Below are 21025 nucleotides of genomic sequence, written 5' to 3'. Positions count from 1 at the left end.
ACCTAAGAATATGAATCCTTGCAGTCACGAAAGCTTCAAATCTAGAACTATACACTTGTAAAACAGTTGTACGTCTGGTCACGACCAAAATCATTGACCACTAAACTGGTCAGTGACCCCTACCTTACCAACCCGCACTTATAACCATGGTGCATGATGGCCGTCTCTCAATGGCCGTGTCTCTCTCAGTGGGTTCATGTTAGCATGACCGACATTGGTATGGGCAGACTGACAGGGCTGTTGGACATTTTAAGCGGTGTTTTCGCTAAGTTGTCCCTACCTGAAGAAGGACGCTTGTGTTGCGCCCGAAACGTCGTGATTTATTTTACTAAATTTTTCACCGACGTGACTTTACCGAAAAAACCAAAGAGTATGAATCCTTGCAGTCACGAAAACTTCAAATCTAGAATAATTTTTTTCATTACAAAGGAAAACGACGAAGAGAATGTCATGTTGACAGAGTAAGACCACGAGTCCTTGGGCATGCTGTCCCAAAATAGTTTTTATTTGGGCAGAGATTGCAAAGACATCACCGTTCTCAAAACGCCGGACAAATCAACAGCAAGTACACACAGCACATCCTGCCCTAAATGCCGGCCAGAAAAAAAAACAGTGCGTTTCTACGTAGATGAGAATATAAACGCCATGAGCAGGCACAGAATACTGGTATGACGGACCGCACCATCGCCTGCACATGGAGATGCAATCAAACTGGATTTGTTCTGGTTGGAAATTGGCACCAGAAGTATGTGGCATGAATGCAGTTCTGAAAAGACCGATCCATCTGCATGCTTATTCTTGGAACAGTGGCTGCAGGGCAAGCCAGCTTTAATATTTGCGTCACTGCAGCCGGAGCCAATCCAAGCGCTGCATTTAGGCGGGTACACCAGTTCTCAAAATATGAATTTCTACCGTTGCACAGGCGATTCAATTTTATATTGTACAGCAATTCAAAATGACCAACGCAGTCGAGTTTTTAAAAACAAACAGAAAATAAACCTTTTGAAAACCCCAGGCTTCTCTCTTGCACCGAGAAAATCTGGTAAACTGTCCCTCAATTTTACATTGACGGAGCATGGATTTTGATGTTAAGTTTGTATGGAAGCCACGAGAGCCGTGATGGCGCAGCACATGGCAACGCTGCGAAAATGCACAAACTTTCATTTCCCAGATTATCACGACAGCAAAAAAAAACGAGTACCATTCACGTGCTCTTACGCGAGGGTCGTCTCATTTTAAACAATAGGGCAGGTCACACTACACAAAACTTGCAGGTTTTGTTTAGCAAAGCCGTTAAAGTATTTTGTTTGCTCCTGCAACCAAACACGTACTTTGTTTTAAGTTAAAGGCAAGCACGCGTGTCCCCCGTGCTCGCCCTCACAGCATTCTCTCGCTCATCCATCCATCCCTTCAGCACACAACCACTCTCTCAACATTTCCAATTTCCAGGGCTGAATTTTGGCCAAGGTTGCTTCAGTCCTGGGGGGCAGGCCAGCCCAGGTGCCACTTTTCACTTCCATGTGAGTGACGAAAACAAAATGGAATTCAGGCTCCACCGCATGCCACATGAGACGTTGCATGCCCTGGCAGTCTTATAACGACTTCAGCTTTGCACAGAAAGTGTACGCACCATAGCAGCATTCAATACTGAATTATAAATGGACTACCAGTAAACGCACTCTAATCATCCTATGCATGTTTAGTGGCTGGTCATCAAAACTCATTCAAAAGCCCACTGTAATCATGTTATCAACATCTTAAGATTAACTTGTGCATATTAACTACACGTTAAATGCTTAGCAGTACAGGATTCGGCTTGGAAATGCAATTAAGTAATAAAGTACATTATTCTCTCTTTCAACAGAGAGGGAGTAGGCAGCTGTTTTTTCCCCATCCGAAAAACTAGCGTAACTATATATTATTTTGTGCACTCGGCAACTCCCGGTAGAGAAGAAGATACAGCGAAGCAAATTCCTTTATTTTGCTTTTTGCACTTTTAAGACACATGCAGTGGATTGATAAAGATTTAAATGGACGCTTTATTTTTGTCAATCCGTTTCGTTTGTCACCATAAATATGCTGAGAATTGGGTTGTAAATAATTATCATTAAGTTAATCCAGATGTTTATACCTTGTGCGCGTATCGTGTCAAATGTACACCGATGCAAAAAGCAAAACTAGTTGAAAAGCATCATTTAGATGTGGTCTTTGTGAAGATCATAGGCTAGTCTTTCCCCTCCCGCCCCCCCCCCAGTTTTAAATTCCCTGGATTTTCCAGTGAACATCAAAACTAAACTATTAAATTAAGAAAACATTCTCAAGAGTAAGCCCACGCATTTAGTGAGTCTTCCTCGGCGGCATGACGTCCCCGTTAAACATCTTAATTCTGTAGTTCTGATCCACAAGCACCACCAGCTTTGTCCGCAACAGAACGTGAAGTGTCGGGTCGTGTTCACGAGTAAGGGAATATAATACAATGTACAACACTAAATCCAAACATTTAGCGGCAGCTGAGATTCCCCCACCGGCGCAAAAGAAAGCATCGCATTAAACCAGTTGTATCCAACTTTGTCTTCTTTGTCTAAAATAGCTTGCATTTAAAAGTAACTTTAAGGAAAAGTTTGCCACTGGGTAAGAGGTAAACTTTTACCCCAAAGCCCCAATTACAGCCACACTGCCCATATCGCCCACGCAGTGCATCTATTTACACCACAAGTAGTAAGACGTTTCGGGGAAAAGAAATTAACTCCTCCGCACAGTTAAATGGTTCTCCCTGACATGAGGCATCATAAAAGCATGCATGTTCGTTGTGTTGCGCGGCTTTGAGTCAGGGGGGTAAATGAATATAAAGTGCTGTTGTTCTGAAAGATGGTGACGTGTAAGGAGTAAAGCATCTTCACAATAACGTGTTGACCTATGCAGGTCAGCGTGTGTGTGTGTGTATCACTGTGGCAAGTGTGTAATTCCTGCGGCAGTTAATGACCAAGACTCGTAAAGACGCAATGTAATGCAGATTAACAGAAACAAGCAGGAGAGTAATACACTTAAGACACCTTTTTGCAGCAGCCTTGCACACAGCTGTGTAATGAATGAGCAGAGAGGCAGTCAAGGCAATTTTGTAGCCGCGATAATTGTTAACACCACGCTACATATCGGGCGCCACGGTGGTGAGATGTTAACTACCTCGCCTAATATACAGGAAGTCGTGGGTTCGATCCGAACCACTGAAGCCTACACATTTGGAGTTTGCATGTTCTCCCCATGATTGCGTGGATTTTCCTCCTAGTTCTTCCCTCCACATTTAGAATCAACGTGCGTTTAGAGTGTATTTGGCTGCTGTAAATTTACGTGTGATAAGCCACTTTGTTGAGCTCAAATTTGTGGCCAGGTCGCTTCTGAAAAAGAGCTGTATAGCTCTGTGGGCCTTACCTGGTAAAACAAAATATACATGTCACCGCGTGTGCCAGTGACACCTAGAGGTTAAGAAGCGAAGTTGAATTATATGAGTGACCTCACCTAACACGGGCGGGGGGGGGGGGGCATGAGCCTCTCCCTATTTCACAGACAAAAAAGGATTATACCCAAAGAAGGATTTGGCTCGAAGCCACTGCTTATGTGTGTACCACCGTGTGTGTGGAAGCGTACAACCTTGTACTATACTGGTCATTATTTCTAAAAATACACTTAAAAAAGGTTTGTTAGGAGCCATTGGAAAGGGCAATTCGTGCCTTGGCATAGGGGAGGGCAAACAGATCAAAAGACTCACGACTCCACACCTGAACCCCCATGAGCTCAATGGAGCTTCTCGGTTAAACCCCCCAAATAACTAAGAGAGCCCTTGAAAAGCGCCGAATATTAAATAACCGAACCGAGAAAGGAAAACGCCTACGCCACAACAGCCCGATATAATTGTTTTTTACAAAGGGCCAACACCCTACACATAGGCCACGGGCCATGAAACAAAGCCTGCGCCCAGTCCTAGTGCACGAAATTATTTTGGCAGCAATGCACCGTGATGGTCCAGAGTGAAACCCGTGCAGCCCCGGGCTGCGTAACGCCACTGCGCAGGAAATCAAGCGCCGTGAAGCCACAGGCGGTTCAGGGGGCCACTTCTGCACGCAAGGGAAATCGGCACCACGCTAACCCTCTTTTTTCTTAGTCAAGCAATCCAAGACCTTATGCCAATTACACCATGAAACGCATCAACTTGGGCTGCCGAAGGGAAAACAACGACCATGGTCAAGGAATATAAATTGAAACTTGGCCACGCTGCCTTACACGTACCATCTGCCAATGCCCGCTATGAAATGTTTTTTTTGCAGTTGCTTTTATTTAGTTTTTTTTATGGCTTCCTCGTAGCTTGGCTGAAGTGAGCCTCACCCGGTTGACCCTCCGCCTCAAAGAGATGCCCGACGCTGAGAAGCTCGCAGAAGCTGGTCGACAACATTTGGGATCGCCGAAATGCAAAACGGCGTTGTCACGAAGTGGGGGGGGGGGGGGGGGGAAATGCTACGGAGTTTGAAGCGGTGCTACCAGACGGTCACGCTGGTCTGATCGTACTCCATGATGAGATGCTTGATGTGAGACAGCTTGTGGTGCAGATACTGGCAGCGGTGTTTCTGTTCACGGAAATTTGGGTTGATCTGGAGTTGAAAGGAAGGAAGGGGGGGTGGGGGGGGCAAACAACTGCTAACATGAGCTCGAAGTCAAGCCAATGCTGTGATGCAAGATCAAATTACGAAACATAATATATTTTAAGTTATTACATTTTGATGAGCGCGGCAGTGTGGTCATGCTTAGTGCATCACAAGGCTGTTATCTAAGCAAGCAAAGCATGCGCAATCATCTATTACAGCAGCAATGTATATCTACACGAAGCAGCAGGCACCTTTAAATATTAATCTAACAACCTGAATTAATGACTCTCGTACCCCGATATGCTTACCTTTTTTATCTGCTTGTATTCTTTCAAAACTTGGTCCTGAACACTCTGCAAAATAAAACAAAAAGCGTTATGGCAAGATGTTTATTCAACGGTATAACCAGACTTATGTTGACCGCTGGGGTGCACGCAGCTGGATCCGCAAGCGCGGCTTCGACAGCGTTCTACTAGATATGTACTACAAACATCGAAGAAAGGCCCTTCCAATGTTTAGGCGAAAGGAACGGAAAACCCTCCCAACATCAAAAAGCAAAACAAAATCAACTTCACAACACAGCTTATATCCGTTTACCACATCAGAGCCCGCATGAAGGCGCATCAAAGTGCACATTTTATTGCTGCGCCCCCGACTTATTTACAGCGGCTATTTTGGTGTAGACGTGCACGCGCGGGAGCGAGGTGCGTGTGTGTGTGTGTGTGTGCGTGGCCACGCGCGCTCCGACCTTGTACTCCTCCGTGCTGGGCTGCAGCTTGCGCAGCTTCGCGTCGAGTTGCACAAAGTGCTTCGTGACATTCTCGATGCGAGCGTGCAGCTCCCGGTACTCCTCGTACTCCGCGTTGAAGTCGTTCTTGTAACTCTGACGCTGCTCTGGGGACGCGATGGGTTTGTAGTTTCTGTCGGGTGAAAAGGGTTCGGGGGGGTTGGCAATCATGGGATTTGGGTGTCATGATACACCCCCGAAGGCTCGTGTTGTTGTACACAGCCGTGTGGATTTTTGTTTGTGGCTGTGGTTTGAGTTTTAATGTGTTTTAGCGAAACGATGTCTGTTTTGACGAGAAAAGATTTCAAGGTTCTAGATCGGCAGTGTTTAAAATTCTCACGTTAAGTTCAACCCACAAGTAAAGATTGTCATCTCAACGGACTCTTATCTGGTTACAAAGTTTACGTACTGTATACATAAATTCCAACGCATTAGTCAGTACGTTTCTACTGTAAAAATGACAACTAACATTTTCAGATGGAAACCTTCGACTTTAGCAGTAAACAAGTGAAAAAGTTCATGTCAACGCTTCCTATAAAACAAACAAAACGTGACTTTTTACAACGGGGAATTATTACGGACCATTGCAGGACAGTGCTCGGTGCACATTTCATAAGGGGGAGGTGGATTTCGTTACTTGGTACACAAAACTCTGCGACACGTGAAGTTCGTGTCGCGCTCACAGGGGCAGACCCTGACGCGTACAACGTGCGAGACTCACATCACGTAGTCGGGGACATCTGCCGTTGAAGTTGTGACATTCAGAGTCATGTCAGCCTCGGCGTCCCCTGGGAAAAAAAACACAAAATACAACGTTAAAAACAATACGCACGCAAGTACTTCGCAAACCCAAACGTTTTATGCGACTAGGGATAATGGGTAGAATTAAAATTACCTGAAGAGGCGATTTCATTGGGCGCTCACTTAAAGACTCGAGACATTTTAAGTGCCAGCGACAAATAAGTGAGCGCGTATTACCTCCATCAGGTCTGCACCTGAGTTCCAATAATTTGTTTCCGGTCATGTTGTTTTCAATCCTGGGCACGATTTAATTTTCCAAGCAGACACCCGAAATTTACAACATCAAATAAACAGCGATGCTCCGTAACTTTATTGTCCCCCCCCCCCCCCCCCCCCCCCCGTTAATAGGAGGACTGCCATCAAAATAATTGCTCCACAATTAATGTTGGATGCGCGGCAGCAAATGCCGCCGTGGAAACAACACTCCTCTAGGCAAGTGCACCGTGTGACATCGTGTCAAATGAATCTAGAACTAAGGGTATTTACAGAATGAAAGTGTTCACATAATGGCAGGGCAATTACACGGAGCGACGAACACATTTGTCGGTGCCGAAAATCAGGCCGACGGAACGGTCCGTCCACCGCGCGTTGTCCCCGATTCTACAGCGACTGCCAATCAGCTGCAAGTCAACGCCAGAGGGCAACATTGTGCCACCGTTCATTACACTCGCCTGTTCGCCATTGCAGCCCACTTACCAAGTGGGTTGTCTCTTGGGTCCGTACAAACAAAAATATCCCAGGAACAGAAACATAATTCAGTGTAGTGAAATACGAGCACGCATTTTGTGTGGATCGCTAATTTCAGCTGTGCGGAGTTTTACTGAATATTTTTTAAATGTTAAAAAAAAATCTTATTACGTACGAGGCTGAGTGGACGAATCATACATACAAGCCCCGAGTAATTCAATCCATTCTCAATGCGCATACGCCGAATATTAAATAAAATATAGCAATGACACTTGCAAAACTGCCAACCTGTCAGCTGTGAAATTAATAACAAACGAGGTCATCCCTAACAACAAGCAGTGAAGCAAGGCTTGGGTACTGTTACGCCCTCATGTATCGAAAGCCAACGGTGACTTAACCGGTGACTTAACCGTTTCAACGCTATAGTTGAGAAACTGCGCCGATGTTAATGACAGGAAGTAGTTCCAAACGTGGGCCAAGGGTTTACACTCTCTGAATCGACGCCCCACAGCAGAGCGCTACTACTAAATGCCGCCTACACGGCGCCTTGGCGGGGCGCCCACAGTGGGCAGCATCCCAGTGACTAATGCGATACAGCTGTTTTGCAACTGCCATCCTCGCTTGAAAACTGATTAGCCTCGCAGAGGCCAATGTTCAATCTGTGCAGCGCACTCGTAGAGCAGAATAGCAAAGGCGGCACAACAAATAAAACGGCTTTGTTCCGACGTGAAGCCCAATTTTGAACAGGCGGTTGCCAACGCACTCCAAATCTGTATCTACATCCTGTGCTGGAAACCCAGAAACTAACATACTTTAATAAATAATTTACTTCATGCCAGGCAGGTCTCTCCCTGCCTGCACCACGTGACCCATCGTCCCTTGCAGACGAGTCTATCCGAGGGTTCTACAAAAACTGTATGCGCCATCTCCTCCTTCGGTGAGAACAAATTCGAGAAAGGTCTAATCTGACCAACATCACCAAATGATAATTAACAATAAAACTTAACATCTTCTTGGTTCTTTCGGTAAAGTCACGTAGAAGGGAAGTAATAAAATAATAAAAATAAAACATAATAAAATAATTCTCACGACGTTTCGGCCTTGGTGGTGTTTCATTCTTCACCTGAGGACGGCTGCTTGCGTTGTGGCTGAAACATTGTGAGAATTATTTTATTATGTTTTATTTTTATTATTTTATTACTTCCCTTCTACGTGACTTTACCGAAAGAACCAAGAAGATGAATCCCTGCAGTCACGAAAGCTTTAAATCAAAACTTAACAATTCAACCCAATTTTTTATATGCATTCCTCCTTTCTTTTCCTGGAAATGTTTTGTGTGGGGAAGAGGGGCGGGCCCGGAGTGTGTTGGTGACTGCCTATAAAGACTGGGCTGAACGCAAGTACAACGGCACTGCTTATTCACAGGGCGGTGTGCCGACAATCCAAATCCGAACTTATGAACCTGTAACGGAGCCTTTTTCAGGCGGAGGGAAAACGTTTCTCCCCTCCCTGCCTGGGAAATGTGTCAGGTCTACCGTGACGCCGCCGCCTAGAGATAGCCCACCCGAACCGGCCTTCCTGGGACAGCAGCAGCATGTCCAGCCGAGAATGCCGTGTCAATGGTGCGTCGGAGAACGCCACACGGCCACTCTGCAGATCTCCGCCAGATAAACTGCAGCCCTTCCGAGCTCACAAGGCCGCCACGGCCCTGGTCGAGTGGCGATGACACCGGCCCACCGGACCCTTGCCTTATATGCCTCTTGAATGCACTCTGGCACGCTCTGCATAGAGGCTGGTTGCCGCCTTCTTGTGCTGACCGTACAACACACAAAGAACGGCTCTAACCGAACCCAACCCGTGCAGCCTGCCACCCCCCCCGCCACGTGCCAGCGAAAAGGCCCAGCGCAGAAAACAGCAAGTACAATATCCTGGTTGACGTGAAGCTCTGCCAAAGCCTTGGGAACAAACCCTGGGGATGTTCTCAACGACTGCTCTTTCCCTTGACATTAATTTAAAGGGAGGGTTATAGCCATCAAAGCTTGTAGCTCGCTAACCCTTCTTGCCTAGGTTATGGCCATCATGAACACTGTCTGAAGAGTCAAAAGATGTTCCAGGCAGATAGCGGAAGGCTCAAAAGAAGTTTACAGATGAAGGTTCCAGTGGCTCCTACTCTTCCTTTCTAAGTCAGTAAATAATCACTGCCTTGTTTTATCCTGCCCCTTGTTCCAGGTTTCCTCTCCGGAACCAACTCCATTCAACAGGAATCTTAAAAAAGATGACCAAGTGTTCAACAATGACATGAAAACACGGCCACTCCCAGAGTCATTAATCAACATTTGATAAACTTAAGGGTGTGCTCATATGTTGGCCAATAAATAAAGTGCAGTATTACCACGTGGCTGCCAACTGAGAAGTCAAAAAGGTCAATCTCGCCTCTGCACCGGTGCTGAGCTCCCATCGGACACGTTTTCTTGGGGAGCTACTTGGGCTGCGTCCACCCATCCGGTGGAAAAAGCGCCAACAATAAAGCTACGCCCAGCACATTCCAGTTCTCTACCAGAGTCTATGGGTCTTCATGCTAGTCTAGGCGCGATGCGTGGTGATAATGCACCAGAGCCGGGCACCCATGAAGACGCCAGCTCTCCTGGGAAGCCGCACGGGCTGTCTGCACCCGTCTGCCGCGGCACACGCCGATGATGACGCCGCCGCCACCGCCAGCGCGTTCTATTTACTCGGTGAATCCGTGCGAAGCACCCGAGGAGACGGGAGAGAATCCGACGCGGGCTTCAACTACCTCGTCGATCCAGAGCCGCGGGACGCCACCGAGGGAGCGAGACGCGACCCGAACGCGTACCTTCGTTCACTTTGGGATTGAGGTCCATCTCCTCCTTGATGTTCTCGATGTCCTCGCGCGCCTCCGCGAGGCTCCGTGCATCCTCATCTTTCCTCCTCTCCCGGTCTCGGTTTTTCTTGGCTTTCTTTCTACTCCTCGCGCCGGCGTCGGAGGCCCGCTCGGCCAAGTTCGAGGCTCCCTCCCGCGTGGCGCTGCTGTCATTCGCAAGCGTTCGCTCGGCTTGGCACTTGCTCTCCTTGTCCGCGACTGCAAGCGTCATCTGTCCTGAGGCCGGTGGCCGTCCTGTGCTCTGTCGCTCTGGCGGCAAGCGGCTCGGCGCCGGCATCGCCGCCCGGCGAGGACGACGTCTTGGCGACGGAGCTGGAGCTCACCTGGCTCGACTCCTCCGCCGGAGCTTTGGAGACGTTCTGCACGCCGGCCGCGGCACCTTCGTCGGAGCTGCTCACAAGCGTGAAGTTGGTGTCGCAGCGGCGTTTGGCCGACTCGGCGGCGGCGCCGCCGCCGTCCGAGCTGGGCCTGGCCGTCGTGTACGCGTTGCCGGTGGTCGGGATCGGGCGGTGGGGCTTGGGGACCGCCGCCCGCGGACCCACGGATTTGTTGTTTGCGTGACCGTTGAATGTGGGCGGCACGCGGCTCGTCAGATGCGAGACACGCTGCTTCTTGCTCGCCTTTGGGTCCACAAATTCTGCCGGAAGCGTTCGCTTTTGCTGCTGTAAGAAGAAATAACATTGTAAACACCTGGACGTTAATTATTTACGTTGTAAAAATGAGTTCTGGTCACATGTACCTGTGCCAAGGCTGCGTGGTGCCGCCAATGCACAGATGCAGCCGATGCAAACATAAAAAAAAATGTTGGCATCAACGTAAAAAAAATCGCTGGGATTGAACACAAACTCAATGCTGAGTAACATCTTGCGATTGTTCCAGAGGATGCTGTTACCTGTGGAGTAGACGCGTGGCTGTCTTTAACAGGGCTCAACCTTGCCAGCGGTTCAACCATAGCTGGAGAATTTTGACTCTGCGAGCTCTGCAGTCCAGAGGATTTCCTATAAAATACAACATCACATTGCGCTCAATAGCAGCAAGCATATGGTGAAGCACAGGTAGCTCCGTGTTAAGTTTTTTTGTTAGTTTATTACACTACAGAGAAATCCTGGGCTCATCCCGAGGAACAAACTGTACAGATGTACATACTGCAAAGAGCGGCAGTGCCTTTTTGAGTTTGGTTCCCTGCACAACATGGTTGGCTAATGCATATTCATCTGATAAAAGACAAGTGGTCACTGATGCTCGATGATGGAACTACAGGGTATGTGTCTCAACACAAAGACACGTTCACAAAGTCGCATACGACTCTCCTCATCCCTGTACGTGTCGTGCCCCTTGGTCAATCCACTGCTGGATGAGGGCCTCCTCAAGCGGGGGGGGTGTTATTTGACCATACTTCACCACGCTCGTCAGTGTGGGTCAGAAACGTCAGAGCATGGTATAGTACAAGGGAGAATGGTGAACTGCCTTCTGCAGCAGCAACAGCAGCAGCTTATGACACCTGTTTCATGCACAATGGTTGCCTATCAAAGCAATATCCAAGCTCAAACCAGCTTAGCTTCTGAGCTCTCACGACAGCAGATGCATTCCAGGTGTCATAACTGTAACAGCGGCTTACCCTGCTCCTCTTGCCACCATGGTGTTATATACTCCACCGTTCGCTTTCACAATGGAAAATGCAGCTCCATGGGCAACGGGAGGCTATGCAAGGTGACTGACTGTGGCGTCCTTTCCTCGCGTGCGTTTTGACCCTGTGCTCATTAAATTTAGCCGTAGATTTTGCACAGCTGCAAATTCTTACAACGGCGAAATATCCAAGAACACGTTGGGCAAGCGGGCTGTTTTTGGGGACACTTTCGTTGAAATAATTAAAGGCAGAATTGCTTGCATCATCACACGCGCAGTAGGGGAGACCAGTCTAGAAAGTGCACAAGTACAATCTGATGAAAAAAATATTTAAGTGCCGAAAGGGAATTAAATCAGAGGCAAAACTACAAAATCCAAAAGGGCCATGGCATCACACAACACATTGCATGGCTTCATCTTCTTGGTTCTTTCGGTAAAGTCACGTAGAAGGGAAGTAATAAAATAATAAAAATAAAACATAATAAAATAATTCTCACGACGTTTCGGCCACAACGCAAGCAGCCGTCCTCACCTGAGGACCTGAGGACGGCTGCTTGCGTTGTGGCCGAAACGTCGTGAGAATTATTTAATGTTTTATTTTTATTATTTTATTATTTCCCTTCTACGTGACTTTACTGAAAGAACCAAGAAGATGAATCCCTGCAGTCACGAAAGCTTTAAATCGAAATTGCATGGCTTATCAAAGCAAGCACATTTTCAGGCGCCAGTGAGTCGGCCAACTTGTATTCACACGGACTCTCAACACCTCACAAAACTACAAAATGTTCATAAGCGGCCAAAACGCCTCAAGGGGGCAATTCTATTCTTACGCAACAGTAATCCATGGCGGCAGATCATTAGAAAAGTCGCGTTACATAAACTTGCCGAGATCCAGAGTATTAAGGTCATAAGTGAAATGCCAGGCTCAATATGATTACTAATTAAGCAAAATCGTTTAAAGACTTCGATATTCACTTTCCATTACACAAAGCTCATGGTTCCCCCCCCTTGCTCATTTGGATTTATATTTATACATTTTTAGTTCACAAAGCCGCGGAAAATTACTGCCATACAATGCCAAGCAGTTGGTCAAGTTTGGTGCAGCATTTCCAATAAAGAAGCCATTTACACGTTTCAACAATTTCATTGTATAGGGAAAACTTGCAAAACCATTGGCGGTCTCCAAAAATAAAGCCTTTATGAACTTCAGAAATTAATGCGACTAATATTGAGATGTCAGCAACCACTGAACCCCGCCGGTAAACATGTGCCTGCTAGAAGAAAAAAAACCGAGGTCTCTCATTGAACCAATTTGAAAGCTAATGAAGTGAAAACGTATCCCGACAAAAGGAAATTAATAATACATCACTGGCCATACTGTGGAAATGCAACAGTGTCTATTTTAGACTTGACGTTTTCGTGACTGCAAGGATCCATGCTCTTTGGTTCTTTTGGTATAGTCACGTAGGTGAAAATAAAAAAATATATAAAAATATAAAAAAGTGAAAACAACTAAATAAAATGATTTCATTTAGTTGTTTTCACTTTTTTCTTTTAATTTTATATAAAAAAATTTATTTTCGCCTACGTGACTTTACCGAAAGAACCAAAGAGTATGGATCCTTGCAATCACGAAAACTTCAAATGTAAAAAATATATATATAAAAAAAAATAAAAAAGTGAAAAAAACTAAATTAAATTATTTTCTTTTTTCTTTTCACCTACGTGACTTTACCGACAGAACCAAAGAGTACAGCGTCTATTTTGCTAGGCAGCTGTGAGACACGGCACGTGGACGCTTCTCACCGTGCCACAAGCCTCTGCATCAGCTGCCTCTCCTCCTCCGAGTAGCCTGGCCAATCCTTCTGCAACTCGCGGTACAGGGAGTCTCTGAGGGTGAACGTGTTGTCCTTCGCATTGAGCACTGCCACCTGATGAGGAGGGGAAAATGAAAAACAAAAATCAAACAACAACAACAACAGTCTCAGAACACAACTCGAGACCGCTTTACTTTCACAGACAATTCGCTTGTGTCAAGCAGTGGGGCGGTCAATGACCCCTGAAACAAAGAAGCCTCTATTCCCCCCTTGGGTTCGTACACAAGCAGACTTTTCACTGGACTCCTCTCCATTACCACGCAACAGATGTAGCCGATGCATTCGGTTGCTTAGTGACAGCGGATTCTCGTAAGTGTACATTGCCGGCATCTACGGTGATAAAAGCGTGAATTGCGGGCTCGCTCAAAGGTGACTTCTCTTAGCTGCCTCCAGTGCATCGGAACTCCCCTCTCATGTTGAGTCGTACCGATTGATGCTTGACAAAGAATGGCTCATTAAAGCAACAATGAGCAACCAATCAGTGCCGTAAACCTGAATAATATCACTGGGCGCTGGTGACATCTGCTGGCTAGTCAAAAGCGTGAGAGCCTCCATCAATCTTTCAAACGCTCTTTCAACTGCCCTCCAATCAAAGTCCCCGGTGAACAGATGGTCCGAAACAATGCACGAGAGAGCGCGCCTGGTAATCCCTGGGTCATTAATCACAACGGGCACGGCATGCTCACGTGTGAAAAACCAGCCTCGCAATTGTCAGCATTTGAAGAGGCGATACTGTTAGAATGCAGGAATGGCAGGCTTACGTGTAAATTAGAAACGCAGTACACCGACTTGCTAATATACACCTGAATTACTGTACGCATGAAACCGTATAAAACATTCATGACAATCGTGAAAGAGTCCAAGAGACTTTGTAATACACAGAAATTACACAGTCTCACAGATTTATCTATATATACTACCGTATTTGACTCTAATCTTGCAGATGCTCTACTAAAACATTGAATTACAGAATGGAAATGATAATCGGGGTGCATTTTGGGTGCAAGCATCCGACAGCAATTGTCGGTGCTCATTTAAAAACGGTCGGGGCAACTGCTGCACAGAGATGACAGACGCTGCACGGTGCATTTGAGGACACATGTAAAGCGGTCGATGCATATATTAGCCACGAATACACAGCTGTGACTTAACCTAGATCTATAATGGCATTAACCAGAACCCCAGAGCATTGGCCCCAGCAATAGCTTTTCATTACTGCAGAGTGCAAAGGCTTGTCACTTGCTTGATAAAAGCCAGACAAAAATAGCAGAAAATGTAAATCCTATTTGTACTCAAACGCTGCCCCCATCCCTGCACAGCCAGGTGTGGGTGGTTTCTGCTTGCAAAACACAAATTTTCTCCTCGCTGTCCCGCTTAAAAAGATGTCACCGCTTCGCCGCTGATGCAAATTGCACGCTAAGTGGCGTACATCAATCTTCACGTCCCAGGCCCGCACAGGGAAGCAATGTCCATTTTTCAAAATGAGGAGGCCCAAGCTGAAAGACGGTGAGTCAAGTGGAACACATCGGCGAGATTGTAACTTTGTTCCAACTATCCTACTAGAATATCAAGTGTTTTCAGAATTTTTACAGGATTACAGCATTTCTGATATTTTTTAGCCAACAGGAAAAATAATCGTGTCCTTTTCTCTAGGAAAATATAAGTTATAATCATCATATATCACAAGATAATCTATTTCCTATGCTTTACACATGCTGGTTGTAATTACCGGTGAAACGTCGTACTCGAATTGTAAATGTCGTGGGTTTACTTTCCAACACGAGTAACGAATTGGCATGTTTTGACTTAAAGCTTTCGTGACTGCAGGCATTCATATTCTTTGGGTTTTTCGGTAAAGTCACGTAGATATAAAAATTGAATAATAAAATATTTTTCTAAATATCGCGACTTTTCGATCGCAACACAAGCGATCGAAACGTCGTGATATTTTATTATTTTTCATTATTTTTTTAAATATCTACGTGACTTTACCGAAAGACCCAAAGAATATGGCATGTTTTGTTCACGTGACAAACCTTACTCATTGGCTGTGTCGGGTGGTGGCGGGTTTAATGACATTCATATTGAAGTGATCTAACCCAAAAAACCTGTTATGGATGTAGTAACAACAAATGTTGTCTTAAACTACTTGATGCCATTTTGAAATGTCTTTGCCACTTCCGCTTACATCATCCACATGTTTGGTTTCAACACAACTGAAGCAATTATGCAAAAAAAGGCTGAGCCCATGTTTTGCTTTAATTCTCCAACAATGTGTAATTTCACACATGCGCTATAGTGGATTTACCGTATTGCATGAGCACCACAACATAATTTGTTATGAACTGTCAACGGCCACACCTGTAATAGCACCCAAGTCGAAGCTGTTGCCACCAGACAGAAGACACGGTGTGCCACTACAGCGGAGGGGGGGGGGGGGGGGTTGCTGGCACCGTCGCAACGCCACCGCTCACCTCGTGGTCAACAACGGTAATGGCATGCGGCGGAGTATCGACAAGGCTCAATTATTACAACTCACTACTCTACGGAGCGTCCGATAAAAACATTACAGAGCTGCAGCGTGTACAACATTCTTTGGCACATGTCGTCACGGGTACTGCAAGATCCGACCATGCCTGTCCAGTGCTTGCTGAGCTGCATTGGCTTCAGGTTGCCAAAAGATACATTATAAAAGGTCGCGCTCATTGTACACAAAGTGCTTTCCACAAATGAGCCGCAAATGAATCACAACGCCTTGCTGATTTCGTCAAGGCGCATAAACCATCACGTGAACTCTGGTCATCCTTGCAGCAGCTTTTGGCTTGCCATTGAACAAAGATGGTCAACTGTATCGCGCACGTGCAGATGCTTTTCTGCGGCCATCTGGAACGCTCTCCCCTCCGATATTAGGAAGCCACTCGAGTTATGCGCTTTAACACCTAGACTGAAAACTGATACTGGTAGGAACCTCCTGGTTACACCAGCCCACCGGGGATTGTGTCCGTCCGTCCGTCGTGCAGGGAGGGGCTGGGTGGGGAGGGAGGGGCTGGGTGGGGAGGGGCTGGGTGGGGAGTGGCTGGGTGGGGAGGGGAGGGTGGGGAGGGGCTAGATGGGGAGGGGCTGGGTGGGGAGGGTGGGGCTGGGTGGGGGGGTGGGGTGGGGCTGGGTGGGGCTGGGTGGGGAGGGAGGGGCTGGGTGGGGAGGGGCTTGGTGGGGAGGGTGGGGCTGGGTGGGGGGTGGGGTGGGGCTGGGTGGGGCTGGGTGGGGAGGGAGAGGCTGGTAACCCCTGGTGCCCTTATAAAACTCAACGTTTAACCTACTCACGCCGGCGTGTGCCCGCCCTCACAGTCGGGCATATTTGCGGAATACACCACGCCGCCGTTGACCCTGACCATTGACCGAGCAACCCAACGTTCCTACCAGCTCCCTCCGCAGGAATGTGTTACTGTGCTCAGTTTGTTGTCCTTCCCTCGCACCTCCGATGAGCACGGTTGGCTACGTACGGTGGGAAAGACGTTCAACAAACATACACACCTGTGTGAGTACAGGGGAGAGTTGCATCTTGTCGCGCTGGTTCACCCCATCCCGCTGCAGGCGCAGCAGCAGCTCCGGCTTCTTGTAGGGCTTGAGCGCCAGAAGGTGCATGACGCGCTCACGGTACGACCGCTGGGACACAGACGATGGCACGCTCGGGGGGGTGGAAACGTTGCTCTTGCGTAGCGCGCCAGCGACGTTCACAGGCATGGAGCGCTTGCGGCCCGGCGCCAGGTCCAGCGTGCTGGCGGGCAGCTTGCGCACCGTCCGCTTGCCTGCAAGCCGTGGGATGGGAGGCAAAAGCAGCAGCAGCCATTGTTTATTTCAGCGTTGACGATCGTAGAATGCACGGTTAGCGCAGGCCTGCCTGAACCATGCTGATGATGGTTGACTCTCAGGATAAGTGCTGCTACTTTGCTAGGTAGTGCCTGTGCATAGATGTTGCTTTGCACCGACAATGCTGTGGTTGTTTTAAACATCAACAATTTATAGGCCATTCTGGAAGGCAGCCAACATTCACACAATTGGGGATGGAAACCTTGATTCATTCCAAAACATACGGGCCCCCAAACATGACCTGCCAAACTCCCATTTCTACAAATTCCTTCCGATCGGAGACATTATTACACAAAACCCCGAGCAAAGACCTGTGCGGCACACCCCCACCGCCTGATCAAGTAACCTCAGGTGGTGAGAAATAAAAGATGGCAGAAGCATACAGACTTCTTCACCCTGGGGAGGAACAGACCAGACCAAACACTCCACGGTTATGGGAGACACAGATTATGGGAGAGCCAGTTGGGCCAACTCACCCCCTCCCGGCAGAAAGGGACACAGATCTGGCATGCCACTTCCTTAAGCCCTCGATCTCTCCTACTAAAAGCCATCAAATTCTAATTCATACTTGGAAGATACCTCGCCAATGACAGGAGATTAACATATTCCACCACCTCTGCGGACTGCCCCAGATACCACCCAGACATATCACCATGCCTTCTCTGGTCATGCCCAGATATCGCTGAGGTTTTACTTTACGCATCACTAAACACTGCAACAGAATTAGCTCCACAAACATTACACCCTCAATTGACTCCTCCCTTTGGGGCTCAAAACCTTGGGCACATCAAATCTGCAGCACGACCCAAGCCAGGCGTTCGATATCTCAGCTAGGAAAGCCATGCAAAGTGGAAGGACCACCAGCCACCCACCCCCGAAACACTGGCACCATTCACTGTATACACTGGCAGCGATGGAAGATCTCAGCTATAAACTAAAAGGAAAGGAGAGAGAATTGGACGCAATATCGGATTCTTTGTTTAACAGCCCACACAATATAGTCCCCCCCCCCCACCACCATCCAGAACCTTCTTGGAGAAGGGTCTGGAAGAAAAGTAAAGAGGTGAACTTGCCCTGAATATACTGCCGGGAATCAAAGGGAGGAGAGAGTGAGGGGAAAGTGTTTAAAGACCGTAGTTTTTTAACCACCCACCCGGAAGTCAGTCTCAGACCCCCCCCCCCCCCCTTTTAAGATATAGTTTCCCACCCCGCTCCCCCCCCTCCTCCCACCCCCTACTTAACCAAATCCAAGACGTCTGCAAGTTTCAAGGTGGGTCCAGTCCACCGCTGAATCTTGGAACGCTCAAGCGGTTCAGTTTTCATTTTATTTAGAGGTGCAGCGCCGCTGTTTTTAAAAGACACTGTACTGACTGCAGAGAAACGGAGCGACACGACCTCACTCTACGATCGCTGGCGCCAAACTGTGCCACACGCCCTCCCGCACGGCCTTTTACTTCCGATTCCATCCGTAATCGGTTCCAATAACGTGAACATACGGAATCGGATGAAAAACGGAAGACGTACACGAACATCATCACGCACACATAGGTTATCGGAACAGGACGGGGTTAAATAGAAATTAGGCTTCCCCCTCTCCTCATACGAAGACACTCCCTGTACGGAGAGCCACTTGCGCAGAGGACACAACCCGAGTGTATTCTCTCCTGTATCCGCCGGATATACAATGGGTTCTATTGAATTTATCCAGCATTAAAATACGTCACAAGACACTGCACAGAGCACTGGGCATACTATTTTTTAATTTTATATAAAAATAGAGTGTCATAAGAAGAAATAGGCAGTTGTCGAGGCTGAACTTGAACTGTGGCAGGGAGTTGACAGCATGGATAGCAGCGGGGGGGGGGGGGGGGGAGTTCAAGTGAGCAGCATCAGAAGAAAACGGGCAACATCTCACTCAGCAAAGGTTGACTGGGGGGCTCTTTTACTGGGAGACTTGAGGTTGCTGCAGCGGAAGTTTTGGAACCGATCTGAGATAAAACCCATCAGGTTAAGGCAGGATGTGAGAGTGCGCAGTGAGGCCGGCTTCATAGAGTCTACGGCAATATTGAGTTGTCTTCTTGGTTCTTTCGGTAAAGTCACGTAGAATGGAAATAATGAAGTAATAGCAATAAAAAATAATAAAATATTTTTTAATTTCATTTTATTTTATTATTTCCATTCTACGTGACTTTACCGAAAGAACCAAGAAGATGAATCCCTGCAGTCATGAAAGCTTTAAATCGAAAAATATTGAGTTGCTCGTCATCGGCATGGAAGTGATGGTCGGCATTACAACTAGCCGCTTGTTTTTCCAGGAGGGAGGAGATATAGTGAGATGAGCGGGTTTGGGAGGGGGGGGGGGTCGAGGACGGAGTGTTGCAGGACACCACAGCGGCTTTGAGAGCTCAAGCAACTAAATCTTTTAATCAGGAGAAACACGTGGGAAAAGCCACTCAATGCCGAGAAGCAATCTGAGAGAAACCACCGAAGCGATGTCTATTCCGATTGTCAATTTCACCCAACTATGCCCTCTTATTTTTAACGTAACTTAGAGAGAAATAAGTATAACCCGTAAAAACAAAGTTTTTCACTATAAATCCTTTATATGCGTGGCGGCTAGAGACCTCTCGTCCTCTGGCTTGAGATGGCTGCCACCTATGGGTCAGATGATTGCATGGCAGCATTAAGCAATTGGTAATTAAATATAATATTTTTGTCCTAAAAAGTGTTAAATTTTGGAGAAAAAATTTCAGGAACATTAATTGTCACGCACAACGAGTCTGTGTGCAAAATGTCAGCTCGATTGGATCACGGGAAGTGGGTTAAAAAACGACGGAAAGATTTGCACGGTCGTAAGCAAGCAAGCGAACTTAATATAAAGGATTTAAAAAGTGAATGTTCAAACTGGCAGTGCTGCACGTACGCAACAACAGTGTACAACGCCGCGTAAATAATAGATGTGCAGGTATATTAGGGAAAGGATGAAATTGAATCGGAATCAAATCGCGCGAGTCAGCGTGGCGTTTTCGCGCAGACCTGGAAAGCGGATCGCGGGTGAAAAATGTCCGCCCCACGAGGAGATGACAGGGGAACAAAATGGGACTCCTGCCAGGCATCTCATCAATCGAGGATGCAGGCTGCCACGTTGACGGAGCGTTTACGTTTGGAGCAGAAAACGTCCCACTTTCCCTCCCACTGCACTGTCGTGTTCAGCAATAACTCTGCGTGGAAATTATACGCTTTTCAAACACCGCTAATGGGTGCCTGAGGAAGAATAAAATTAAACAGTTACTGAATGTGCTGTGGAGTACATTATACCCTTCATGGAGATGAAAATTACCAATTAGACGAACCTGTCATATGCACCAAAGCAGAGATGATTAATGGGCACTCTTTTTATTATTCAACAAAAACACAGCTCATAAACCCTTAGTGTTTGCATAAACGTTAAATTTACGTTTCAAAGTCTGCGGTGTAATCACCAATTCTGGTTTCAATTATATTAATAAACACCTCCAAGTGTACTTTTAATGAGAACATCTAGTTAGAGAAAAATATGACGATGGTGTGACGATTTCCTGCCTCAAAAGGTCTCATTCTGCAACAAATCACCACTTTTGTTGTTCTTCTTCTCCTTTTATCAACGGTGCACTTACAGCAGCGCACCGCTAATAAATTAAACGTAAATCAGATTACCAATTCGGTCCAGAAAATGTCACGTAAAGAAGCGTCTAGCCCTGATTAAAAGGGAGCGCTGCGCGGAAAGAGCGGTCAGCTGCTCCAACCCTCCCTCTCTCCCGCTGTCCCCCCCCTCCTCCTCCTCCCGTTTCCATTGCGA

At 47.0% G+C, this 21025-nt stretch overlaps 1 protein-coding gene across 1 annotated transcript in view; it reads right to left on the bottom strand.

Moving 5' to 3' along the window:
• Positions 1–482: 482 nt before the first annotated feature.
• Positions 483–21025, bottom strand: part of LOC133354228 (RNA polymerase II elongation factor ELL2-like) — a 53369-nt gene continuing 32826 nt past the window's right edge. Inside the window, 9 exon segments of the mRNA XM_061570910.1 lie at positions 483–4643; positions 4946–4990; positions 5386–5557; positions 6146–6212; positions 9767–10013; positions 10015–10476; positions 10707–10812; positions 13247–13371; positions 16852–17126. Of these exon segments, the coding sequence (XP_061426894.1) occupies positions 4530–4643; positions 4946–4990; positions 5386–5557; positions 6146–6212; positions 9767–10013; positions 10015–10476; positions 10707–10812; positions 13247–13371; positions 16852–17126 (1613 nt within the window). The 3' untranslated portion in view covers positions 483–4529.

The sequence above is a fragment of the Lethenteron reissneri genome, chromosome 46, assembly GCF_015708825.2.
Source record: "Lethenteron reissneri isolate LAM-NWPU_2019-01 chromosome 46, ASM1570882v1, whole genome shotgun sequence".
Lineage (NCBI taxonomy): Eukaryota > Metazoa > Chordata > Hyperoartia > Petromyzontiformes > Petromyzontidae > Lethenteron > Lethenteron reissneri.
The sequence above is the reverse complement of the archived record's forward strand: the minus strand, read 5'-3'. Positions and strand labels throughout refer to the sequence as shown.